General features: G+C 49.1%; 1 protein-coding gene across 12 annotated transcripts in view; it reads right to left on the reverse strand.

Annotated features, from left to right (window-relative positions):
* Positions 1–24,200, reverse strand: part of Agap1 (ArfGAP with GTPase domain, ankyrin repeat and PH domain 1) — a 465,228-nt gene that overhangs the window by 46,004 nt on the left and 395,024 nt on the right. For all 12 annotated transcript variants that reach the window (XM_052750471.1, XM_052750469.1, XM_052750468.1 and 9 more), the window contains 3 exons: positions 20,736–20,890; positions 17,371–17,461; positions 11,479–11,701 (listed from right to left, as the gene is read on the reverse strand). In XM_052750471.1, the coding sequence (XP_052606431.1) occupies positions 11,479–11,701; positions 17,371–17,461; positions 20,736–20,890 (469 nt within the window). The remainder of the gene's footprint in view (positions 1–11,478; positions 11,702–17,370; positions 17,462–20,735; positions 20,891–24,200) is intronic.

The raw sequence follows: 24,200 nt of genomic DNA on the forward strand, positions 1-24,200 counted from the left end.
CTGTCCTCTGATCCTCAGGCAAGTTTATTAGGGTACACAATAGATCACTACAACACTGTTCACAGGGACTCTGCAATGTTGTCCTGAAGCTGGTGGCTTCTACGTGCCCTGGCAGAGTAAGAATGGTGGCTTCTGCCTGTGAGGGTTGTGTCTGCACCTGCTTCACCTGCCCCACTGCGCGTGCGCACAGCACCAGCGGGCAAGGAGGGGATGGGGGCGGGGCTTTCTACTGCCTCTGCAGCTAGCACCAGGCTCTTCAGGTTCTTTGAAGGCTGTTGGAATCAACACAGCTGTTTCCCTATGTGGCCTCTCTGTGATAGACACATGTGGAGGGTGCCAAGTGAGGATAGTAACCATAGAGTCTGAGGGGCCTGGGTTCAGGAACTGACTCCAGAAAGCCAGTTAAGGGTGGAGGCCGGATTCTTATGTCAACCAAGTAGGACCACACCTGCCCGGTCAATGGCTGCAATCTATAGCTGCTCCCAGAAGCTCGGAGTCCAGGAAGAGGAGGTCTGGGCTGGTGCAGTTCTGTGTAGGACTCTGGCCACAGCATGAGATTTTCTGCTGGCCTGTGAGGGAGTGCTAGAGGAGAAGAAAGTCAGGGGCTAACAGACCTCGCTGGACATTGAGGGCATAAACCTCAGTGGCATCTTGGCAGTGTGGTTCCTGTGACAGTGTGGCTGATGCCCAAGGCTCGTGGAGGTTAAAAAGGACCAGGGCAAAGAGCAACTTTGCCTTTCTGAAATTCCCCTGTGGTCTGGCATTATCCATACTAGTACCATGGGCTCCCCTCCAGCTCTACTGGTGACTGTGGAGTGGGATTCTCCTGCTCTGGGCCTCCTGGCATCCCTCGGACCCTGAAGAGCAGTTTAAGTCACCTGATGTGGGTGCTGGGAACTGAACTCGGATCCTCTGGAAGAGGATTAGGTGCTGAGCCATCCCTCTACCCATCTAAAAGCCTTTTAACCAAGCTTTGGGTCACACAGCAGGTAGCAGCTTGTGCAGGTGATATGGTGGCCTGTTCTGGGAGTCACCATAGTCTAAGCAGTCTTCTGCAAGACAGATATTCTGCAGAGCCACTTAGGGGTCACCTTAACCATGTGTCAAGGTCCAAATTTAGCTTGTATTTTGGGGTAGAATTCCACTACAAAGTAACACTCTCTCAGCTACTAGCTGAGCATGTATCATGTTCTTCTGGAATGCTATAGAATGTGTGACTACTCTTGCCTTCATTTATCATTATTTAGAGAGTTATTAGCAATCTAGGGTGAAAATACGTTTGTCTTTCTCAGTTTCTACGGGGTCTTGAGGAAACTATCTGAAGGACACTGTGGAGTTTTAATGAGAAATGCCTCCTGTAGTACTAGGCATCTGAACACTTGGTCCCCAGTTGGTGGTCCTATTTGGGGAGGTTTAGGTGACATAGCTTTGCTGGAGGAAGAACACTACTGGGGACGGGCCTTGAGGTTAACAGCCGAGTTTTGCTTTCAGTTTGCTCTTTCTTTGCCTGTATGTTAAAGGATGTGCACTATCAACTTCCTGTCCCTGCTGCCCTGCTTCTCTGCCATGATGGACTCTTACCGCTTCTGGAAGCATAAGCCCCAAAAAATTCTTTCTTCTAGAAGTTGCTTCTGGTCATGGTGTTTTATCAGCTATAGGAGAGTAACTAACACAGAGCCAACCACCTACTTGAGAGCAGGTTCTGGATGGCTCTATAGCCACACAGGTTAGGTTTTTGTGGGCTCCTCCCATGGCCCTCAGTAAGGGTACCAAAGCTATTTCTTATTGCTTAGAACCGTCCTGGGCCTCAGCAGTCTCTGCTGACAACTTTTGGAGTTCTGAGAAAGAGTAGCACACGCTCTTGTAATTACAGGCACATGAGGAGTATGCGTAGACTCTCTGAGGACCTCCGGTGACAAGTCCCCAAGTTAACTTAGGCCTGGTCCAAATCACAGGTCAGGTTACAGGCAGCTCTTTTTCCCTGATGGAGAATTCACACATGCAGTTTCAGTAAGATAACACAAAGCAGTGTGTAAACACTGTGGCTCCCCTTGGGGGCCCTCGAGAGACTCCAGGCAAGACACGATGGCAACGCATTCATCAGTAAGTGTCACCAGCATTCATCAGGAAGGCTCCAGGTACTTCTGGACCTCTAAGACTGAGTGACACGTACTCCTGCTCGCACTGGTCTTTTGGACTCCAGAATAACTCTGTTTTTCTTGAGATCAAATTATTTAGTCAGTTTTACAGTCTCTCACATTTCTAGGTCAATTATATTTCTATCAACTTGTCCATTTTTTTGTTTGTTTGCTTTGGTGAAAAGATAAAAAAAAGGCAGCTGTGATTATGGGAAGGACGTGTTGAATTCATACATCAATTTGGGGGAGTTGCCATCCGAACAATATGAATGTTCCAGACCACAGTCCGGATCCTGACAGTTAATGCTCCTTTGATCTCTAACAATCACGCTTTGTAGTTTTCTGTGCACAGGCTCAGTTCATTTTTATGTGTGGTTTTTTTTTTAATGTTATTTGTAAATGGAACTGTTTCCTTACTTTTATTTTGGTTATTTACTGCTAGTTTTAGAAACATGACTGAGTTTTGTACAATGCTCTCTCGGCCCTCAATCTTGCTGACCCTGCTTGTTAGCTGTCACTGTGGCTTGTGATTCCTTAGGATTTTCAACATAAACATTATGGCATCTGCAGGTAGAGATGTCTTATTTTTTCTTTCCTCATCTGGAGGTATCTGGTTTCTTTCCCTGATAAATTCCCTGGCTTGAACTTCAAGTACAACGTTGAAAAACAGTGGTGATATTTCTGTCTTGTTCCTAAGCTGAGGTAAAAGTTGCCAGCACCTTACCACCTAAGGATGAGGAGACGTGTTAGTTTTTCATAGATGTCTTTCATCAGACTCAGAAATGTCTCTTTTACTCTCTTTGTAAAGGTTTCTGGTGTTTGGATCACAAAAAGGGATTGGGTTTTGTCAGAAGTACTTGCTCTATTTCCTGAGGTGATTGCTGTGGTATCTCACACAGATGTGTGTACATACTTGAGTTTGTTGAACCAACCTTGCATTCCTGGGAAAATTGTCACTTGAATATAGTGTGTGAATCCTCTTCTAGGGGGCAAAGGGATGCTCTGCGGCTGTACCTCTTGCTGGGATGACATTCTGGACATACCAGGCAAGATTGAAATGTGGCAAAGGATGACAGCTTAGATCTCAGGAAGTCTGGAGGCCTGGGCTGAGACAGACCGTCCACAGGCAGGGTTATCGACATTCTGATTATGGAAACAAAAGCTTCTTGGACTCCAGCATGTTTTAGAATCACATCACTGCTTTTTATCCCTGGGTGCCAGTTGCACAGGCTTGGGGTGGGTCTTGAGGATGTATGTTTTTAGGTGGTACTGATGCTGCATAAGCCAGTGTACAGATACAGAGTAGAATCACCAACAACATTCTCCACGCTCTCAGGGGGAGCACACAGGCCACCTGCTCCTCTTACTGGCAGCAGGCAGGACCCAGGAACAAAGCCCAGGGCACTTTCTAGATAAGAAGGGGCCGAGGAAATTTCATAAATGTTATCTTCTTTTAGCATTAACTCCACATGATTAAGTGGGTAGGCATAATGACTAGTTTCATTTTACAAAGGATCAAACGCCCTTGCTTTGAAAACCAGAATCACAGAAGATGCTGAACTACAAATCCTCTGGCCCAGCTCCATATTTCATCATGTAGATACAAAACGATGGATGGGTGAGTGCAGCATCCACATTTTTGGCAAACAGAAGTCAGGAGTTGGGTCAGGGACACAAGCAGAGCAAGGCCAGGTCAGGAATAAGGCGTAGGCATGTGAAAAGCTTGGCCAGCACCTGTGTTGGCTGATCAACTGTTCGGGGTTCTCAGTGCCATTTTCTGCATGAGTACTTAATATCGGCACCAGTTGCAGAGAACGTAGACTCCTGACTCCTGGGCAGAGTGCGAGTTCAGGCTGGCCACACGGAAGGAAACAGAAACAAAGGGCACCTCACTGTTCTTTCTATCTTTACCAAGTGAGGCTCTGGGAGGTTATTAGTGGGAAGACACCGTGGGCATACTCCCATATACAACGAGCTTACACTAAAGCCCACACCAGACACAGGATGGCTAAGGACAGAGAAACTGAGTGCAAGCTGGGCTGGCCACTGCTAACATTGAAGCATCTCCTGCTGCTGTGTGGATATGATCTTTCCCAAGCTACACAGCCAAGACGAACAAGTACAGCAGGAGTAAGGAAGGTGTCAGGAGTCAGATTCCGGCTCAGGTGATCAGTGTGATCCCAGGCAGGAAACACAGGAAACAGGAAACACACAGGAAAATCCCATGCCTGCCTTGTCCTCATTTGCAAAACACAATCTCTCCATGCTCAGGAAAAGCACAGGGCACTGAGGACACCAGGTATGTTCACCTTCTTTCCCTTTCATGATGGGGACAGAGAGAGGAACATTTCCCATATGGAACAAAACTGCACTGAAAGAACGACCCTTTGGAAGATGTCACAAGAGTCAAGAGCAAGCATTTGTTGGTTCATGGTAAGTAATTCAAGCCTAAAACAGTTATCCTCCCTGTCCCCTTCCTTCACAAGCTCTCCCCAGAGGACAGAAGCTCAACTTTCTGAGATGCCTGAGAGACATCTTCCAAGCATGATCAGAAACCTGAACATCCACAAGCCCCTCAACTGTCTCCATGGTTACATTTCAGAGAACAACACAGGTTTCCATCCACCTCAAGACTGCTTTCTGGCAGGGAGGCTGGCTTCCAGCTCATACTGGCTTCCCACAGCCATCAGATAAATAACCAGGTTCCTGGGTAGCGGGTGGCGTGAGAAACCCTGCACATCACCCTGTCCAAAGGCAAATGTGAGTGCAGGCATCCTTTGCAAACCGAGACCCTTTCTGGTTAAGCTTAGGAAGATTCTTCTTCAATCCACCCTTCTCATGACAAGAGCCAGCCTGTTAGGGCTTTCTGTACTCAGAACAAGCTCCCTGGCCTCGGCTTGTGTGAGGAAGTGCTCTGTTTCTTGTCACTGTAATCTATAGGTATTATTTCTAAAGCAGTGTTAATGTACTCTTCATCTGTACATTTTCCTAATTGGCTTAATATTTATAGTAGAATATTTGGGATCTGGGCCCAGTGCTCTAGTAAACTCCAGCGTATTTAGCAGCGTGCTAATGAGGCCCACCCAGACAGGAAGGGCTGCACCATGAGTTACGGCACTCTCGGCTGCAGAGAAGTTGCTAAATATCTTAAAGTAAAAGCGGAGGTCCCCAAGCAGCTGTTGGGTTTGTAGAGCTGTGGATGTATAAACTTTATTGGCAGTAAATGTCACTCCTGCGAGTAGACAGCGCACCGGCAAAGCCTTGGCTCCTCAGGAGTCTGCTGCCGCCGGGGCTTGTGCTGGACACACAGGGGACAGGGAGGGTGGCCTTACTCTGTGGCTGGGGCATGGCTGCCGACAGGCATGCGATGGTGACAGAAATTCACTTTGAGTTGCAATTAGTGGCACTGTCATTTTCGGGGGGCTCCTGCCAATTAATTAAGGCTGTCAAACAGAAAAACCACAGCGTTCACATGGTAATTTATATTGGAAGAGACAGGCCTCGGAAGCACAGCGGCTTCCTCCACAAACAGCTTTCTCCCTCAGAGCGCTGGAATAAACACGGCAAAATAACCAAGATAAAAGCTGCGCGTGTGTGCGCGCACGCGTGAGAGGGTCTGCGTGGGCAAAGAAGAAAAGTTAAGCTGCCCTTGTTATAACTGTTAACTCTGGTCGCCAGAGAAGAAGACAGGCTGATTAAAACTCCGAATGAGCCCCCAGCTCCCTGAACCCTCTGCGTCCAGGATGATAGAATCAGAGGAGTTTATTCATGCCATTAAGCCCCAGAGAACTTAATTGAAAGAAGAGCACAGCCCGGACCTTGACAAGCGGGAGGTCACAGTAATTGCTGCCGGACATATTTAACATTAAGATAATCAGGCCATTAATTACCCTTCGGATCATTAAATCAGCCAGTTGCAAAATGAAATTTCTGCCTCTATTACTCACTTGAGAGACCACAGGGGTGGCCTTTAATTTATCAGGGAGCTTGAGCTACAAAGGCTGGGGCTGGGGGAGGGCAGCTGGGGAGGGAGGGGGCTCCCCCACACGAGCGCTGTGGCAGTGGTGGCCGGGCAGGCATCAATCCACCATGCTTGGTGATCGTGGCAAATTAACTAGGTAAGATAACCTCCTCGTGCAAAGGCAGAAGCTGGGGGTATGTAAATAGATGAGGGCAGACAGGGAGCTCAGAGTGTGCACACCACTTAGCAAGATAATAAAGGGAATCATCCTTGATTATCAGTGCTAATTTGGACACTGCCGGTAGCTTGTTATGCGTGTTCTGAGTAGCATTTAATTAATTCAATTGCTTGTTAATGAGGGAAGTGACATGTGGGGAGCAGATGCCACCCAACTGCAGATGGACTCTGGTCAGCCCAGCAAAGGCCTTTTTTCTGTCTCCTACTTCTCCCCCTCCCCCCCTTTTTTTTTAAGAAAGAGAATAGAGAAAGGTGTCCAGCATAGAGAACACTCAAAAGACACAAAACATTGACCCCAGCAGGCCAAGAACTGCTGAAAAATAATCAGAGGAGACAATCCTGGGGCCGCGTGGGCAGTCATGTCCCTGAGGCCACATTTAGAACAGCGCATCTTTATGCCAGAAATTTGAGCCTGAGATTACTATATTGTGATCTTATGATCAAACCTAACAAGACAAAGACATGGCCAAGTGGGGCTGCTTTTAATATCTCCGAGTCAGCTGCGGGGATCCAATTATTTTCAGTTTGGATACATTTCCCCTTTATCAATATCTCCGTGTGCATAAATAAGATAAAAGTGGCCCTGTAGAATCAAAGGAAGTGGCACTCCTCTCGCCGGGCACACTGGTTGGGTCTGGAAGTGTGTGGCCACTCTTCTCCCACGCAGGGTTCTGATGTGGGCCCTGATCTTCCTATCGATGGCCAAAGACAAGAAGGGAGTTTAGGCAGGGAGATGAAGTTACAGATAATGAAAGGCAGGTGGGGAGGATGCGCAAAACAGGAAGAGAATGTGTATTAAACCCGCCAACATTCCCTTCCCAGTGGCATCAAAGGGGTAATGGGTGATTTCAGCTGTGCTCTGAGTTTCTCTCCTGAGCTGTGCCTGGAACTGAAAACACAGTTTGGCATTCCAACTTCCTTTGATTTCCCAGCCCAGGCCGGCAGGTGCCAAGCATCGCATAAATAGGCTACCTGCACTAAAATGTAAATAGCGTGGTCCCCGCTGACCCTCCCAGGCCAGACACCATTAGGGAGGCAAAGACAGGAAGCCAGTCGAGTGGGGACAGTTACACCACCAAGTCCCCTGGCTTCGGCCTAGAGGTCTCTGCCTTGTTCTGGGAGGAAGTTACCTTCACCTAAGCCTCCATAAGCAGCGCCCACATGGGAGGGCGTGACAATGAAGGGGACAGGTCAGAGTGGTGCCACACATAGCCATGAGGACAGGAGTCCCAGGGGTTTGCTGGAGCAGCTTGGCTATGTTGCAGACTCCCAAGCCTCCTTTCATTTCTGGGAGGAGCCAGGTGTTGTGGCCACCAGGAGAACACCTGACACCTGGGTGTCAGTCAGGTGACCCTGTTGTGTGTTGTGCGTGGCATGAGCAGTCATCTGACTCACAGTGCCTTCACCCTAAAGGCTATTTTCTTTTCCTTTCAAAGGGTCACCAATGATCTTGGCACTCCCTTCAGTGACAGTTCATTAGTCTCTTCACATTGGAACCCAGAGCCCTGAGCACCTGCTGGCTCCAGACTCAGCTGCTCCAACTGTCTACTACACAGCAGGACACACACACACACACACACACACACACAGCCCGAGGATCACAAAGCACACCCATTCCTATCCCCAATTCCAGATAACTGTCCCCTGCTGCTGCCTCTCCGACCACCTGGACACCCCCATTTACAATCGACATTTTAAGTGTGTGCTTAAATGGTATCAGTAGCAACACAGGAGGGGGGGGTGTTCTGATTCCAGCCCAGATATAGTTAATTGTTGTAACATCGATCTCCACTCTAACATGATTCTTCCTCCAAATCAAACCCCCCATTACAGAGGGGTGGAGGGCATCCTCTCCCCTCCTGCGACAATAAATTTAATATCGAATGTACTGGAAAAAAATGGCAGCTGTTGCAGAATCCATCCAAAAAGATTTTTTTCTTTTTTTCTTTTCTTTTTTTTTTTTTTTGCTTCCTGGGAGTAATTAAAAGATGCTTTCCCTGACTAATGATCCCCCTGTTTAGGAATGGGAAGTCAATACTGCTTCAGCTGTCGTCAGCTCCGATTGATCACGATGTTGCTCAAGTTGGAACGGCAGTTCTCAGGGCGGCTGAGGATCGCTGGAACCAATTATAGGCCATCCAGAGCTGCCCTAATAGGGGTGTGGGGACAACAGGCAGAAGGCCGGCCAGCTGCGCCAGGCGCCCGTTCTCCCAACCTGCCTGCAGTCCTGGATGATGCCAATGCATGGCTGTGCCAGGGGACTGGCTGTTTCTTTATAGAAAGATATGTTGTGTGTGTGTGTGTGTGTGTGTGTGTGTGTGTGTGTGTGTGCATATAAGTGTGTCTATGCACATGTGTGTCTATGTGTTTGTGTGCTAAGGTGTGTAGATGTGTGTGTATATATGTTAGAATGTGCCTATGTGTACAAGTATGTGTATATATATGTGTTGAGGTATATATACATGTGTATATGTGTGTGTTGGGATATGTGTGCATGTGTGTATGTATATTTTAGGATGTGTGTATGCGTGTGTTGTATACATGTCTGTATATGAGCAGTACATTTTTAATTACATTCCACAGTCAGAATGAATCTCCTGAACCTCGCAATGCTTCTAGATCTGGCCTCAGTTCCTATGGAGAAGGTAGGAAGTCTGGGTGTGGGGGGGCAGATAGTGCATCTAGGACAGGCAGTATTTAGACTAGGTACCAACTCTCTTGGGGTGAATCCAGACCGATTCTAGCCCAGACTGCCAGGCTTCTGTTTCTATTCGGGGAAAAGGTGGGAGGCGGTGAAGGTGGAAGGCGGTAGGATCTCTACTGTGTGTGGGCTGTGGTATTTCTCATTTATGATGGGGTCTCTAAGGCTGGTAACCTTCTAGGTGGTCCTGGCTTGGTCTGTCTTGTCCTTTCCAATCGCCCTGCTGCTGACTTCAGTGTTCTCGGGAACAGATGGAATGTGGTCAAGCACAAACGCAGACTATTCATCCTACCCAAGTCCCTCTGATATCAGCCACCCAGGCTCAAGAGCTTACCAGAGCAAACCCGTCCTTGCTTCTCGTTCTGAGGAGGTCCAGCCCTGCAGGAGGCACGCTGCTGAGCATGCGCGCTGCAGGCAGGACCTTCCTGTCTTTGCTTAGGCTGTTCTATCCTCCCACACCTCTCTCCTGGAAATCAGCCATGGCTATGAACTTGCCGGAGCTGGTGTCCTCAACTGGTCCCCAAGGGTCCACATGTCATGATACTCATCCTTTACTCATTCCCCGTCTTCTTATGAGTGTTTGGTGAATGTTTATTGAATTTAACCAGACGAAAAACTTCCTGGGATAATTTTACCAAAGACACAAATAAGCCTCCAGATCTCATGCCTGTCTGAAAATATAGAAATTCCAAAGCCTTGGAAAGGATTACTGATCAGGGAGGCTCTTGAGAATACCCAGTGTGACCCAAGGCGACAGGTTCAACTGCAGTCACCCTACTTGTGAGGGGACGACTCCTCCCACCTTCTCTAAGTGTAGAGGGCGACATGCGCAGTGCTGGGCAGAGCAGAAAGCCACGGCACCACAGCACAGGGCAAGCAGCAGTGAGACCCGAACACTGCCCACCAGCAGCCACTCACTGCTGGGTACATGAAGACAAGCACAGATCAGCTTCTGAGTGTTCTACACTCTAAAGGAATAGCAGACGTTCCTAATGCACGCCATTAAACATAGTCTATATGTTACTTTTAAACCTAAATGGTCAGGTACATAAAATTCATTTTTTCTAACTCATTTCAATGTTTTTCTTCATACATTAAACAATTTAACTTCCAATCATCTTCTCATTTTCAGATCGAAATTTAACTACACTATAGAAAAAAACACACTACTACAAAGCAAATTAATGTTTTAGGATTGAGTGAATAGCCCAGCTGACTTCCATGTGAGTGCAAGATAACAGCTTCTCAAAGGGCAGTGTATCCTGTTTGTGAGAATATCACTCCTAACTGTATTACACAGACGAACTCATAAAATGAGGAGCTGTCACAGCAAACCTCTGTGATTTTAACAAGCACACTTTACGCACCTTGCTGGCCTTACCTTCCTGTTCCCCTTCATGCCAGCCTAACACAAACAGGATTATGGTCTGGCAGCGTCACTTCTGATGTGCACCAGAGGGGGCGCCACTCATCCATTCTGCAGTGTTAGTGAAATGAACCCAGCCGGCAGGTCTCAGGAGATCACTGGCTAGGAACCTGGATGTGCAGCCTAACCGCTGGTTTATAGCCACTCGGTTCTCACTGTATCTCACCAGCAAACAAACAAACTTCCGATGCTCAGCAGGACAAATGCCTCTTCCTCTGGTTACCTTGAGAAGCATGGCAGAAGCAGGCCTCAAGCTGAAGACCGGGGCGGGAGCAGGGGCGGGATAGTGGGAACACAGAGCACCCAGTACCTTTTCCATGTCCCTGGTTAGACCAACTAGAGATGAGCTGACCCCTCTGCTACTATGAAATGGGACTTCTTTGAAAATGGGCTATTTCAGCCACCTCTTGGGAGGATTAAATATGTATGCATATCCTCAAAAATGGTTTATAATCGCTGTAAATGAAAAATGAGAAACTAAATGGCCTCAAAATAAATGCGTTTTTATCCTGGATAACAATTAGCATTAATGAGGAGTCACCATACATTATGCTTAACTGTACTTAATTAAATGTGTTAGAAGTATATTTTAGAAAATAAAATACATTTTCTTCATCATAAACTCACTTGTTGGCAGGGGCAGGTGAGGGGGTTGGTTACCCACAAGATGCTTACCAAGGGTGTACGAAAGAATACAAAACCAAAGAATCAAAAATTTATAATTAGTGTTAGCACAGCTTGTGCCTATTAGAAATATATTAATTAAAGTAATATATTCATAAGATTAGAAGCCTAATACATTTCCAAGAGGGGAGGGGAATCCCCAAGGCCTAAAAATAAACATAAAAAATTAAGGAGTTTGAATCACCCAATCTGCTCCAGACCAATTTCAAATACAGATGCATCTACTCTAGGCTAATCGGCATGCCTATCGGTTGCCAAGGCAACTGCTGCAGCTGCCCCTGAGGTCATCCCCAGTTGTGTAGCTGCTGGTGGAGCACCTGTGCATTCCTACCTTGTGGAGTCCAATGAGGGTTTTGTCCGTCCCTGGCTGCTCTCTTCCCACACACTGTTGGCCAACTCATTCCCGATGGACGACATCACCTTGATCAGCTCCATGGGCCAGTCATCAAGATCTAGAGATCGGACCCGAGAGAGGTGGGTGCCAAGATTCCGGTGGATCCCTGAGCACTCGATGCACATGAGAGCTCCCAAGTTCAAACTGGCCCAGTTAGGGTCTACAGGAAGAGAAACAGGAGCAAATTTCAATCAGACCGCCACCATTCATTCTCAATGTTCCTGAACTCCCAGGGACACCTGACCAGGCAGTCAGTCCCCACTGTCACATGACTTAGAGCTGTTCTTGGTGTCAGGGGAAACATGGTATGTTGCTTGCAGCTGTGGCAAATCCAGAGTTTCCCAGAACTGGTATTCATTTGGACAGAGATACCTCTTCTGAGACTTTAGCAGCATTGTTCGGGACTGGTGCACATTAGAAAAAAAAGTCATGTGTATTGAGATGTCCACTGTGGACCTCTGATGATGGAGTGAGAAGCAGAGACAAGGCATCTGGGTGCCACCAAGGCCTAGGTCATGCCTGGAGGCTTTGCTGGCCCTCATAACCCCATTCTGCTCCTGTTAGCCCAGCTTGGTTGTGTTAGCAAATTTCAAATATGGAAGAGGCACACTCCTGTGAGAAGATATGGTCATCAAGGGTCTTACTTAAGGGTACCCATTGCAGTGATTCACAGGGTTCCATTGGCCACTGGCAGGTGAGTGGGCAGGTATAAGTTCTATCAGGACCCACCAGTTCCCTCAACCGTGACTTGAGGAGTGAGCAGTGTATGTTTCAAGCTGGGCTGGTAGGATGGTGGGCTTGTGTAAAGAATGGCTGGGGGGTGGGGGCCTGGGACAGATCTGTCATTGTATGGTGATGTGTGATGACATCATCAGAAGATGCTGGAACTTGGGCCCAGGGCTGGCTTTGAGCTTACAATCTCTGGATGTTTTGCAAGGACAGGCTGACCTTGATGACCACCGGCTCTCACTGGTATCAGGAAGAGAGGCTAAACTCACACAGGTAGAATTGGCATTTATTCAAGGCTACCAGAAGAGTCAGCAAAAACTGATCTGACCCCCTGGGGAGACTTCCTATATTCTCTACAGGGCAAATGACCATGGACGGCTGCATGATGACTAAGCAAATGTCAGCAAGCCACTTATTTAAGATCAGTACAACTCAAGAAGATGGCTGATTCATACCCCAGAGGAGGCCCGTGATCTCAGAGATGTTCTGATGGGGAAGGGGAAACCTAGGTCTCTAACAGAAGCAAAGAGAATAGGATACAGAACCATACAGACTGTGTCAAGACAAGGAAGGATTAAGTTGCAGGCAGCAGAAGACAAGTGTGTTGTGGTTTGGATGTGAGATGCCTCCCTACCCCAGGCTCAAGTGTTCGAACACTTGGTCTCCAGCAGGGGGAGCCATCTTTGGTGGGTGTGAAACCTTCCACAGGTAAGGCCGAGGTGGAGGAAGTGGATCTCTAGTGGAGCGAGCCTTGAGGTTTGGGGCTGAGCCCCATTTCCTGTGCTGTCTGGGCATCCTGATCCATGGAGATGGGACCAAACAGCTGGCCCAGCGGAAGATCCCCATCCCCATCACACCACAGACTCAGCTCCTCAAACTGAAGTCAAAATGAGCACCCCCTCTTCCTGTGGTCACAGAAATGAGAAAAGCAATGAGTGGGAACAGCGTGGAAGGCATCATGGACACAGGCCACTGGACGCAGCTGGTGAAGAGCTTGCATACACTTCTCAGCAAGGCTCTCGCCTGTGTCTGCAATCCCTCAGAGCTGGGCTTCTGCTCTGCTGCCCCCATCAGCTCCGGCCACTGAGACAGGGCTGTCATAGCTGCCGGCCACCTCCATGATTACAACCCTTCAGCCTACTGTTGGCCTCTTGCCACTGCCCATTTCCTGATGCTGAACTGATGCGGCTGGAGTTAAATGTCTCTTTGGGATTTTCTCCCTGGTTTTAGTCTTATCCCCGGCATTTCCCCCTCAAATTGGCCCTCACCTTGGCTCCTGTAATCTCCTCTCTTCTGATACCATTCTCTCTTCCTGGCAAAGCCAGCTTGACCCTGGCTTTTGTGAGAACCCAAACTGTAACAACTGTCAACAGCTCTTACCTCTTCCTCGCTTACCAGCTGAAAAATTCTGTACAGACCTGCCTGATATCAGCTTGCCCCATGATGGTTTCTTCTGTCAAGCTTCTTTCTACCTCTCCCAACCACACCAATGCTCTCCCAGGATCTGGGGAGTCGACCTTCCTTCTAACATCGTCCCCATAGATACTCTCTCAAATTCAACCCTTCTTGAACGGAGACCCCACTCTTGTCCTTACTATCTCCATACATCACGGTGGGACTATCACAGCTCATATCTGTATGTTCATATCCTGACCCCTGCAGGCCACCTCCCAAAAGCAGCCACGAAATGTAGCAGGCCCAATCATGTAACACAGAGACTCAAAACCTGCTGTGGCTACCACCTGCCACCGGGATCAAGTCTAACCTGATCAGACAGGATCAGAACCGAGCCCCACCCCCTCAGGAAGGATCCCAGTGGGATCAGAACTGAGCCCCACCCCCTTTCCCCTGTCTCATGTGAGACCCTCACTGCCTTCATCCACCTGTACACAACACTCACTTCCAGCTCTGCCTGGCATGTTGCTCTCTCTTTGGTCTCAGCTAGAATTACCTTCCCCAGGACAGCTCGCTTGGCCATCTCCCCGCCCCCTGCCCCCCAATGTAGTATCAAGAACCTAGTCTCTGCTTTGGGTAGAGCTTGGTGTGCCCACTCTTCCTCGTGGCTATGGGAATTCGAGGCTGTGACAACACACTGTATCTGGGTGAATACAGAGCAGCCCCACCGGAGCAGAGCCCACTTCTAAGGGACTGGAGGATGGTAGAGGGCAAGGCTGGTGGGTGAGACAAGATCTACTGGGAACCGACAGGGCTCTAGCTGGATTGTACAGGCAGCACTGACAATGACAGAGCTTCGTGGACGAGGAGTCGGAGGCTGGGCTGCCTCTCAGCTTCGTCCTGGAAGGTCTGGCATACTGATGAGGAGTGAGTGTGTGAGTGTGTGTGTGTATGTGTGTGTGTGCGTGTGCATGCACGCACGCGTGTGTCTCCAAGCTCTGGGATTCCCTAGGTCCTTTTCTGGACATGTTGCTGGTGGCTGGCAAGTGGTACCCCCAACAGAGGTTTCCACTGTCAGTGGGTTCTTGAAAGCTAGGCTGAGCCAGGTTGCAAGTTCACTCTAGGGCAAAATTCTCAGATAGTGATGGGCCTTTCCCAGAGAGGTGGATACCACTGACTTTTCCAAATTCATTGGACCAGAATCTCTCTTTATAGACAAGCAGCCGACAGCCAAGGGGGCCCATGGCCCTCTTTGGAACCAATGAGACAGGCTAAGTGTGCAAAACAGAGGAGATACTTGGTGATCAGCATGAATCGTGGCCTTAAATCCCACACTGCACTCAAGTCCTCAGGCCATATCCTCAACCCCCAAGGGTGATACACATGAAATGGGGGCCAGGGAGACTCTCTAGCTGGGGCTTTACCAGGAGGCACAATGTCTGTTACACACTGACATGTGTCACCAGTACTTCTTCCGAGCCTCTAGATGTGGGGTGGCCATGATTTCGGTCCACAGAGTCCTGGAGAGGGACATCTTTAAAGCTGGTGTCTGCTCCTTTCCTGCAGAGATCTCCTTCCTTCCCACTGGGATGCTTCCTAAGGGGAACTGCTGCGGTCAAAGGCACACAGCCGCCACAGGCTCTTAGACACACTGCCCTGACACCCTGTGAACATGCTCACATCTCACTGCCAGCGTGGGCTACGTGGATCTCATTGCTGGCATTTACACTGGGTATTTACACTTCAAATCCCTCCCTGCTTGCTCACACAGTTCACATTGGATGTCCCAAGCATCTTAAGGCCTCTGAGGAAGTAATAGGCTGGCGGAGGGTGTGGGCTGAATTGCACAGTACTGCTCGCTACCTCAGTAACCTGGACAAACTGCTGTAGGCCCAGACTCTTCCTTCCCTGTCCTGTCCTGTCCATGGGCCCATGACAATACCAACTATCACTCTTTAGAACTCAAAAAGACAACACATGTGTGGACTGGATACAGCATACTTGGTGAATGGTCTTCAAAGCTTTTTTTTTGAAGCTCCCGACTCTGCCTTTACCATCTCTGTCCCATCTGCTCACGTGGCTTTGTCTCCAGTCTGGTCCCACGGCCTCCCCTTCCTGCCCATCCTTAGCATGCATATGCCTGTCTCTTCTCAGAAAGGACCTGTGACCTCCAATTTGCCACATGCCACAGTTCCCGTGAAGCCACAGATTGGTTTCTTTTTGAGGAATCTCTAGTTGCATGCTGGAAACAATTACAGACATCAATCTCTGGAATTTTTTTTTTTTAATATGCCTCAGGTTTTATGCTTAAAAAAAAAAGTCTGTTTTAAGGAAAGTTTTGGATAAAAAACACTTCAAATAATGTTCTTTTCTATCTCACATTTTGAAAGTAAAATTAAAAAATTCAAACAAAGAGAGACTTTAAAGCAATGCCCAAAGGAGTCTGTGGAAGAGCTTGCCCTTCCTGCCCTGAGGACGGGCTCCTGCTGGGCTATGGTCAGTCAGGCCGCATGGACAACCTGCTGGCCAGGGCCCTTGGGGGAAGCTCAGCTCTTCCCCTTTGTCCGCAGCAACCCTAGGCTAGTGCTTCCGTGTCCGAGGTGATGCTCACATTCTACCTGCTCTGACTCCGTCTGCTATCTTCCCATAGAGTGAGCTGGTGCAGTCAGGCAGTGCCTTCCATAAAACAGCACAGAATCTGCTGTGAGACTTGGACAGTTCACACCCCTACAAACGCGTAAGGACCTCACCATCCCTCCATCGGCACCCAAGTATCTCCATCATCTCCATCCTTTCCGGCCTGAGATGCCACTCATTTTCCTGGCTCACCCAGGGAGGCCTCTGTGAGGCTGCAGCCTCCAGTGACACCATGTTCTCTCCCCCCCAAACTCTTCCTCAGAGCCCTTCTGACAAGCCAGCTCTGGTGGGAAGCTTGCTTTGAAGTAGATGATCTCAAAGACCTAGGTCCCTTTTGCTCCTTCCCAAGGCTGTGGACTCTGTGCCCTGGGTGGGTGGGGCTTATGCCTTGCCCACTGGGCTGTGACCAACAATACAGGTGTGTTCAGTTCTCAGACACCCCTCACCTGAACCAGCACCTCGTGTTTGAACTGCACCCCTCCACCTTCAAGACCCTACATAACAAAACGAACGGGCAAAGTTTCCTCAATATAGCTTCTGAGGGAGCAGATGTAAAGCAAGGCTTTGTGCCCCCAGGATCTAGGAAGGGAACTCCACTCTCAAAGGGAATATTACCTTTTACAAGTCAGAAAGTGTGACTTGCGGGGGTAACTCCAAGGGATGCAGTCATTACAGTTTCAGTCCTTCACTCACTGTGATGCCCGAGGCTTAAGAAACACACACAGCAGTCCAGTGTATAAGAAACGGCACACTTAGCCGGGCGGTGGTGGCGCACGCCTTTAATCCCAGCACTCGGGAGGCAGAGCCAGGCGGATCTCTGTGAGTTCGAGGCCAGCCTGGGCTACCAAGTGAGTTCCAGGAAAGGCGCAAAGCTACACAGAGAAACCCTGTCTCGAAAAAAACAAAAACAAAAAACAAAAAAAAAAAAAAAAAAAAGAAAAGAAACGGCACACTTGAAGCACCAGGATGGCTGTGTGCAGGACACTATGTGCAAACAAAACCCAAATTCGAATATATCAAGCCCTCAGTGCCAGAGCCGACAAAGATCTAGGGGCACCGTGTACTTACTTTGGGCGTCACAGTCCACACAGTGGGAGTTCCCTCTCATGTTCCGGATGGACTGCAGTGCCATGGCCTCGCTCTGGCTGGTTAGTCGGGACTAGGCACAAAGGAAGACAGAAAATGCAAGATGTGAGCAGACAGGAGAAATCCACACACCTTCTAATGGTGTCAGAGAAAAACCAAAGAGATTATGCACAGGCGCAGCGGTGTGCAATTTCCAAACAATTACTGTTTTTCTGATGTCTTAGGGAAGTTTGTGAGGGAGAGCGAAAGGTCATATGTCACGATTACTTGCTGAGAGGGACTTTGCCCAAAATGAGCTAGGTGGTCAGACCTCCGCCATTTGTGAATGAACCAGAGACTGCTACCCAGAGAGGCTGATACACCTTCATGGGCATATAGCTACTTGGTATGAAGATTAAAGAGTGAGAGAAAAATAATCTGTGTATCAGCCAAGGGTCAGACCTCCATCAGCATACACAGAGCTGTCTCCTGGTTCTTCATCAGAAAACTCCCAACCATACCACACATCACGGCCAGGAGAGTCTCTCTCTCCCATGTGACGATCGCTCACTTGCTACAAAATCCAAGTCACTCATTGGAGTGAGGTAGGGGCATTCATTTTTAAGCACACTTTACAGTCTTCAGAAGAGATTTTTTTTTTAAAGGTCCACCTAGTGCGGCAACGTTAGAAAACATGGGAAAAGACACGAGCATTTATACACCAGGATTCGATCACTCAGAGGATTCAGATCATGCTCTGGCTGTTTTTCCTATCTGTACCTGTGCACACAGGCCCTGCAGGAAAGGCGGATGGGCAGGTATGCATGACCTTGCAGCTTGCCTCTGCTGCCTAGTAACTACTATCTGTCCACCACTTTATGTCCACAGAGCCTCGGCCGCCATCATTAGGCACATGAGTCCAGTTAGTGAGTATGTAGCAAGTACCTTGGCCATGTACTAGGGCTGCTCTAGGCAGCCTCGACCCTGGACAGTGCTGTAACGAACACGCTTCCTGTAAATCTCTACACACATTCCTGACTACGCAGTAAGGGTGACATCCTGGAAGCAAAGAGGCAGAACGGGAAAGGGTATGCATATTTTAAAAGGTTTATTTATTCAATATGCATTTGATATTACAGTTAAAGCAAAAGCTGATCAGTTTCAGAACTTAGAATAAATTGTTTTGTGTACAAATTCTTCACAAATTGAGGTATGTTGTGTTAAATAGATAGATGTGAAACAATTTATTGCTTGCTACTTAATAGTAAGTTATCATTTATTTATTGCTATTGTTTAATTGGCATTATGTACTACTGTGATGGGGTTTTTAAAAATAATTTATTTTACTTTATTTTTTATGTGCATTGGTGTGAGGGTGTCAGATCCCCCTGTAACTGGATTTACAGACAGTTGTGAGCTGCCATGTGGGTGCCTGGAATTGAACCTGGGTCCTCTGGAAGAACAGCCAGTGCTCTTAGCTGCTGAGCCATCTCCCCAGCCCTACCGTGTTTTTATTTCCTTTAGGAATCAGAGAACATTTAACACTTGAATTGGCATCTGGAGGCGTCACACACTCATACGTGGGTGGTGGTGGGGTTTACCTATCTCCCTGTTTCTTTCTCCATATATCTGAACAATTCTGTGGCTCACTGGTTGGTTGCTCTCTCTTTCTGGGTCAGAGCTGAAATACTAGGTACTTCTCTCCTTAACGGAGTCTGGATTTTCTTCCCCAAGTCACCCATGGTGGGAGTACTATGTCCCATTCTATCCTCTCACCCCTGGTCAGGAGCTGCCCAGGGGTGTGTGTGTGTGTGTGTGTGTGTGTGTATGGTGTCCTTCAGCTGCTCAAGCTGCCCAGGGGTGTGTGTGTGTGTGTGTGTGTGTGTGTGTGTGTGTGTGTGTGTGTGTGTGTGTGTGTGTATGGTGTCCTTCAGCTGCTCAAGGGAACCTCCTCTCAGGGGAAACCATTTCCACAAGTATGCTTGCCCATGGATACAGAGGGCAGCTTTGGTGGGCTTGACACCCTACTGTCTGGATTCAGAGGAGCAACCTGGAAGAGGCTCTCTGGGAAGTGAAATGGGAGAAGCCAGCACTAGCCAGGGCTTCTGGAATCAAGGAGAAGGGGTGTGGCTTCAGTCAGAATGTGTGAGATTCATTTCTTCATAACACCTGGAGACATGCTTGTCTGGTCAGCAGCATGTACCCTCTTACCTGCTCTGAAACTAGAATTCCAAGCCTGCGGATGGCAGGTGTCACCAAGCCCATGGCCAAGGAAGGGAGAGACAACATGGCTGGGTAGGGTGGGAATATGACCCGAGAAATCAGGGAGCTCAGAATAAAAGACAGTGGTTCTTCCCAGTTGGGTATAAACTGTCTTCCAAGAGAGAAGCAAATTACATAATAATAATAATGACTGTGGTCTGGCTTACCCTGGCTCAAGAGTGTAATAAAATAACATACCCCATCTCTCTGAAAAAACAGACTCCCTTCTTAATGACAAAGCTGGCCATACATCACGGGCAGAGGTTTCTTTAAATGCTTATAAATGAAACTGCAGGTGGATGGCAATGTCTTTCTTTGGTTTCCAGTCGATCACAGTTTGAAAAATCAAAATGCTCACCAAGAATCTCAATGGGCCAGCAAAGGGTTCTGAGTATCTAAGGGTTCAAAGACTGCAATGGAAAGAAGCCAGCTGGGAAAGACAGGACCACTATAAGGAAGATCGCCGAACAGTGGCCCAGAAAATGCAGTGAACACACTTTTATTTCTGGCCAAACAACTGCTGGAGAACTCTTTTTAATTACTGAATGAAACATACACCAGACTTAAAAAAAAAAAAAAAAAAAACCCAGAAAATTCACCTCGCCCAAACTCCCTCTATCTCCTTTGCGTCTCGTTTGTATCCCTGTGACGTGCGAGGCATTGATGAGGGCAGGACAGGGCATCTTTTAAGCCAACGTCTCTTTTTCTGATTTATTCTGCCTCAAACAATAACAACAAAAAAATATAAGTATGGACGCATAAGCAGGCAGAGTCCAAAAGGCTCTGTCGCCCACAGAGAGAGACGAGAGCGTCCCACGTCGTGCTGGCTGTCACAGCAAAGGCTTCATGTTGGACATCCTGCCACACACAGACGGCCAAGCCAGGACACCAACACATGCATGGTGTTTGTAGATACAAAGTGGTTTTATCTTTTCAATTACTTAGTTTTTTTCTCCTCACAAAGCGTACCTGGGTCTTGTCATCCACACAAGCCATCTGACGCCCCTGTGTCGTCCCCCCCACCCCCCCTGGGGCTCCACTTGGGCCTTCTTTCCCCTTTAATGATCGGCAGCCTTGATTTTGGGGCAGCCTGCTGAGGGCCTTACCTTATTCTTGCTGCTCTCGCAGGACTGCAGGCTGGCTAGGATCTGGCTCTCGATGGCTTGGACCCATGCGTCTCGCTCCTCGTACGTGGTAGCTTCAAAGTGCCACGTCTGGCCAGTGAGGGACACAATGATAAACTCAAAGTTTTCTTCTTGCTCTGGAACACAGAGGTGGGATGAAGAGCTCACTTTCATGAGACGGCAGCGCCCGAGCCCATCCTGTCACAAGTGCCGCCGGATTCAACGGCACCGGCATAGGGCTGGCGGCACACGCAGGCTGGGAGCGCTGAGATCTGATCCACACACCCGCCAACACTCAAGGCCGGCTTCCAAAAGCCAGCAGCGGTAACTAGGTTTCAATCAATGCTCGGGGGACGGGGAGAAAGGAGAGACAGCGTGGGATGTCAGGGTCTCTGTGTGGGCACAGACCAAGCAACTTAGGAAAATAAGTTTGCAACTTCCTGCTGGCTCTCGGATCTGTGGGAGGAAAATGGAGTTAGTTCTGCTAGATGTGAAACGGGACTATGTAAGCATCTGAGTATGGATCCACTGGGAACACCGAGGTGGGTGTCCTTCCAGGGCTGAGTAAATGTCAACGGGAGCTTGAATTCTCATTGTGCCAAGACTTGGACAAAGTGACTCCAGGCAACTCGGAGGGCTTCAGTGGACACAGGTCTGGATGAGTGGCCACAGAGAGACACCTGTTTCGAAAGGGGACAAGAGGCCTGTGTCCACACCCTGCAATACTACCTGCCCCTCAGTCTTTAGGTAAGTTCTACTCTCAAGGCTCACTTTCCTCCCCTGTGGATTGGGCACAGGCAGCTTCTCCTGAGTTTATCAATAGCTAATGTTGTGCATGAGCACAGCAGTGCATAGTCTGGCCACAGGAGACCGTATGTACTCAGTCCTTATTCTCAGTGCCTGACTCAGAGGGGGCACAGCTCAGGAAAATGCAGCTGGAAGTCGAGGCTGGACCCTTCACGTGCCTCACTGGATGAGGAGTTGCTAACATTGGCCTGGAACTGGCTGTGTGGTCATGTGTAGTCACAGGGAAAGAGTAACCCGGAGACTTGCTTATCAACGAAGTCATCCCTACCCCGCCAACTGTACTGACAAGGGAATGGTGCCTTCCTTCTGATCCTGTGGATGCCATCAAGCCCCACTCCCAGGACCTGGGACACTACCCAGGAATGGGAGGCTCTGGTCTTCAATGTAAGACTTCTGCAACCACCACCACCACCAACCGCCACTGCCGGCGCCACTGCCACCGCCACTGCCGGCGCCATCACCAATTGCTATGACACACTTGTGTGGAGTCTTTGTGTTCTGAAAATAACAGGATTAAGCTTTGAATGTAAGCAAGGTGGCTGTCTCTGAACTTTTTTTTTTTTTTGAGTTTTCGAGACAGGGTTTCTCTGTGTAGCTTTGCGCCTTTTCCTGGAACTCACTTGGTAGCCCAGGCTGGCCTCGAACTCACAGCGATCCGCCTGGCTCTGCCTCCCGAGTGCTGGGATTAAAGGCGTGCGCCACCACCGCCCGGCTCTCTCTGAACTTTTATACTGATGAGCAGGCCTCAGCTCTCAGTCTGAACGCCCCCCCGGAAGATGGGCAGGTGAACACACCTGTGTGCAAACCCCCTGGTTTCTCCCAGACAGCCTGTCTCAGGGAATGAAAATGACAGCTAACAGAAGCGTCCACAGCCTCCCACACCGCGAAGGCCCGTGACTCCCCTGCAGGGTGAGAGCTGCTGCATTTCACTCACGCTCTGTAGCAGCGACATGGGTGCCGAGGAGGGGCCAGGCTTGGGCCTTACAGCCATGGCTCTGGCCTGTCAGCCCTTTGAGGGCTGAGCTCACGGCAGGGCCACAGTGTGGCCTGAGCTCAACAGGACACTCAGGCAGCCCAAGGAAGCCGTTAGCTTGCTTAACCCCGGGCATGCGTGTCTGCCGAGCTCTTCCCTGATCCCTTTGCTTCTTGGGTTTTGGAGCTTGAGTAATAAGAGTTCAAAGCGCAGGAGTTAGCCGGGAATGGGACTCAAAAGAGGCCCATGTCTGTGTGGAAGCAGAACAAGTCCACCTACTGTGTGGAGGGCAGCTGGGGAGGAAGCTCTAAGGCCTTTGGACATGGGAACTAGCTGAGTTTTTCATTAAAAAAAAAAAAAGACTATACAGTAATTTCAGACAGGGTTCTCCACGGCTGGCCTGCAACCACACCCTGCAATTACCAGCACAGCCATGGCATCTGTGGGCTTGAAAAGACCTGTTCTCTTTATCCATGGGCTTCTATGTCATGATACTACTCATTACAACCTTTACCACACAGAGGTCTTAAGACAGCACCCGATTCAGTACCTAAAACTCCTCGTGAAGGGAGAGGTAGGGCAGGGACAGGCTATATAATTTATGGGTAGAACACAGGACACTTGGTCATTCATGGGTGGATGTTAGTACTGTTCGTTAGGACATTTATGCACAGCCTCACATCATCGTACATCTGTGAAACTCAAGGACGGTAAGAAGGCTTCCTCTGGTCGGGGTTTGCTGCGCGTTCAGTGAAGAAATGACAGCCGTGAGCCTCGCAGATGGATCTCCGTACACGGCTCTCCCTTAGAGGATTTCTCTTCACAATCTAGCCTGAATCATGAGCTGCAGTGTGAGCTCCAAGGCAGAGAGCCAAACTGGCTTGAGTGGGGTGCAGGTTGGTCCCAGGGCACTCAGCTACCTCCTTCATGCCTTGGGTGTCAGGGGGGCAGAGGGTGGTGTGTGAAGGATTCTACTTAGCAGGGACATGCACACCCACACATGTGGAGGACAGAGCACGAAATGATAGAAATGGCCGGGTACCCGGGTCAAGTGCTACACAGCCACCACCAAGCTTTCTGCCTCCCTCCGATTCCGGCTTGGGCAGCTGTAAAGTTCAGATGAAGCCGCAGAGATGCAGCCTGGCTCTGCCTGTCCTGGGAGCCATGCCCTCTCTCTCCAGAGGAACCCACTGTGCCACACGGCCGGTTTTCTCTCCGATGGACAGGTTCCCTGCGGCAGCCTCTGTGCGCTCAGCCTTCCTCCCTCCTTTCTGCTCCTGGTGATCTTCCGTTCCTCCTCTCTGCTTTCCTTAGGGCTACCTGACATATCCTCTTGGCATCTAGATTTTGGAAGGGCTTCCTCACTCTACGCCCAGTTCCAAGAGCCCCTCTATAAATGTGTTGACCTTCGTTAGGATGTTCACCCTGCAGACAGACCTTTCTGCTCCACTCCATACAGCGTGCCACCTCCCACTTGACGGCCCAACCTGTCAAGCAGCCGCACCTGCTCAGCCCCTCATGAACACTGAGGTTGTCTTCCCTCTGGCACCTCACTTCCAAGTCTGTGGATGAGCGCCCAGGCAGGCCATGGCTCGACGCTCTCCTTACCCTCAAGCCCATCTCTCTGGAACTGTCCAACACATCTACTGTCCCCTGACCTCGGTCAT

Source organism: Peromyscus californicus, unplaced genomic scaffold (genome assembly GCF_007827085.1).
Source record: "Peromyscus californicus insignis strain IS unplaced genomic scaffold, ASM782708v3 Scaffold_21__1_contigs__length_65335640, whole genome shotgun sequence".
Taxonomy (NCBI): domain Eukaryota; kingdom Metazoa; phylum Chordata; class Mammalia; order Rodentia; family Cricetidae; genus Peromyscus; species Peromyscus californicus.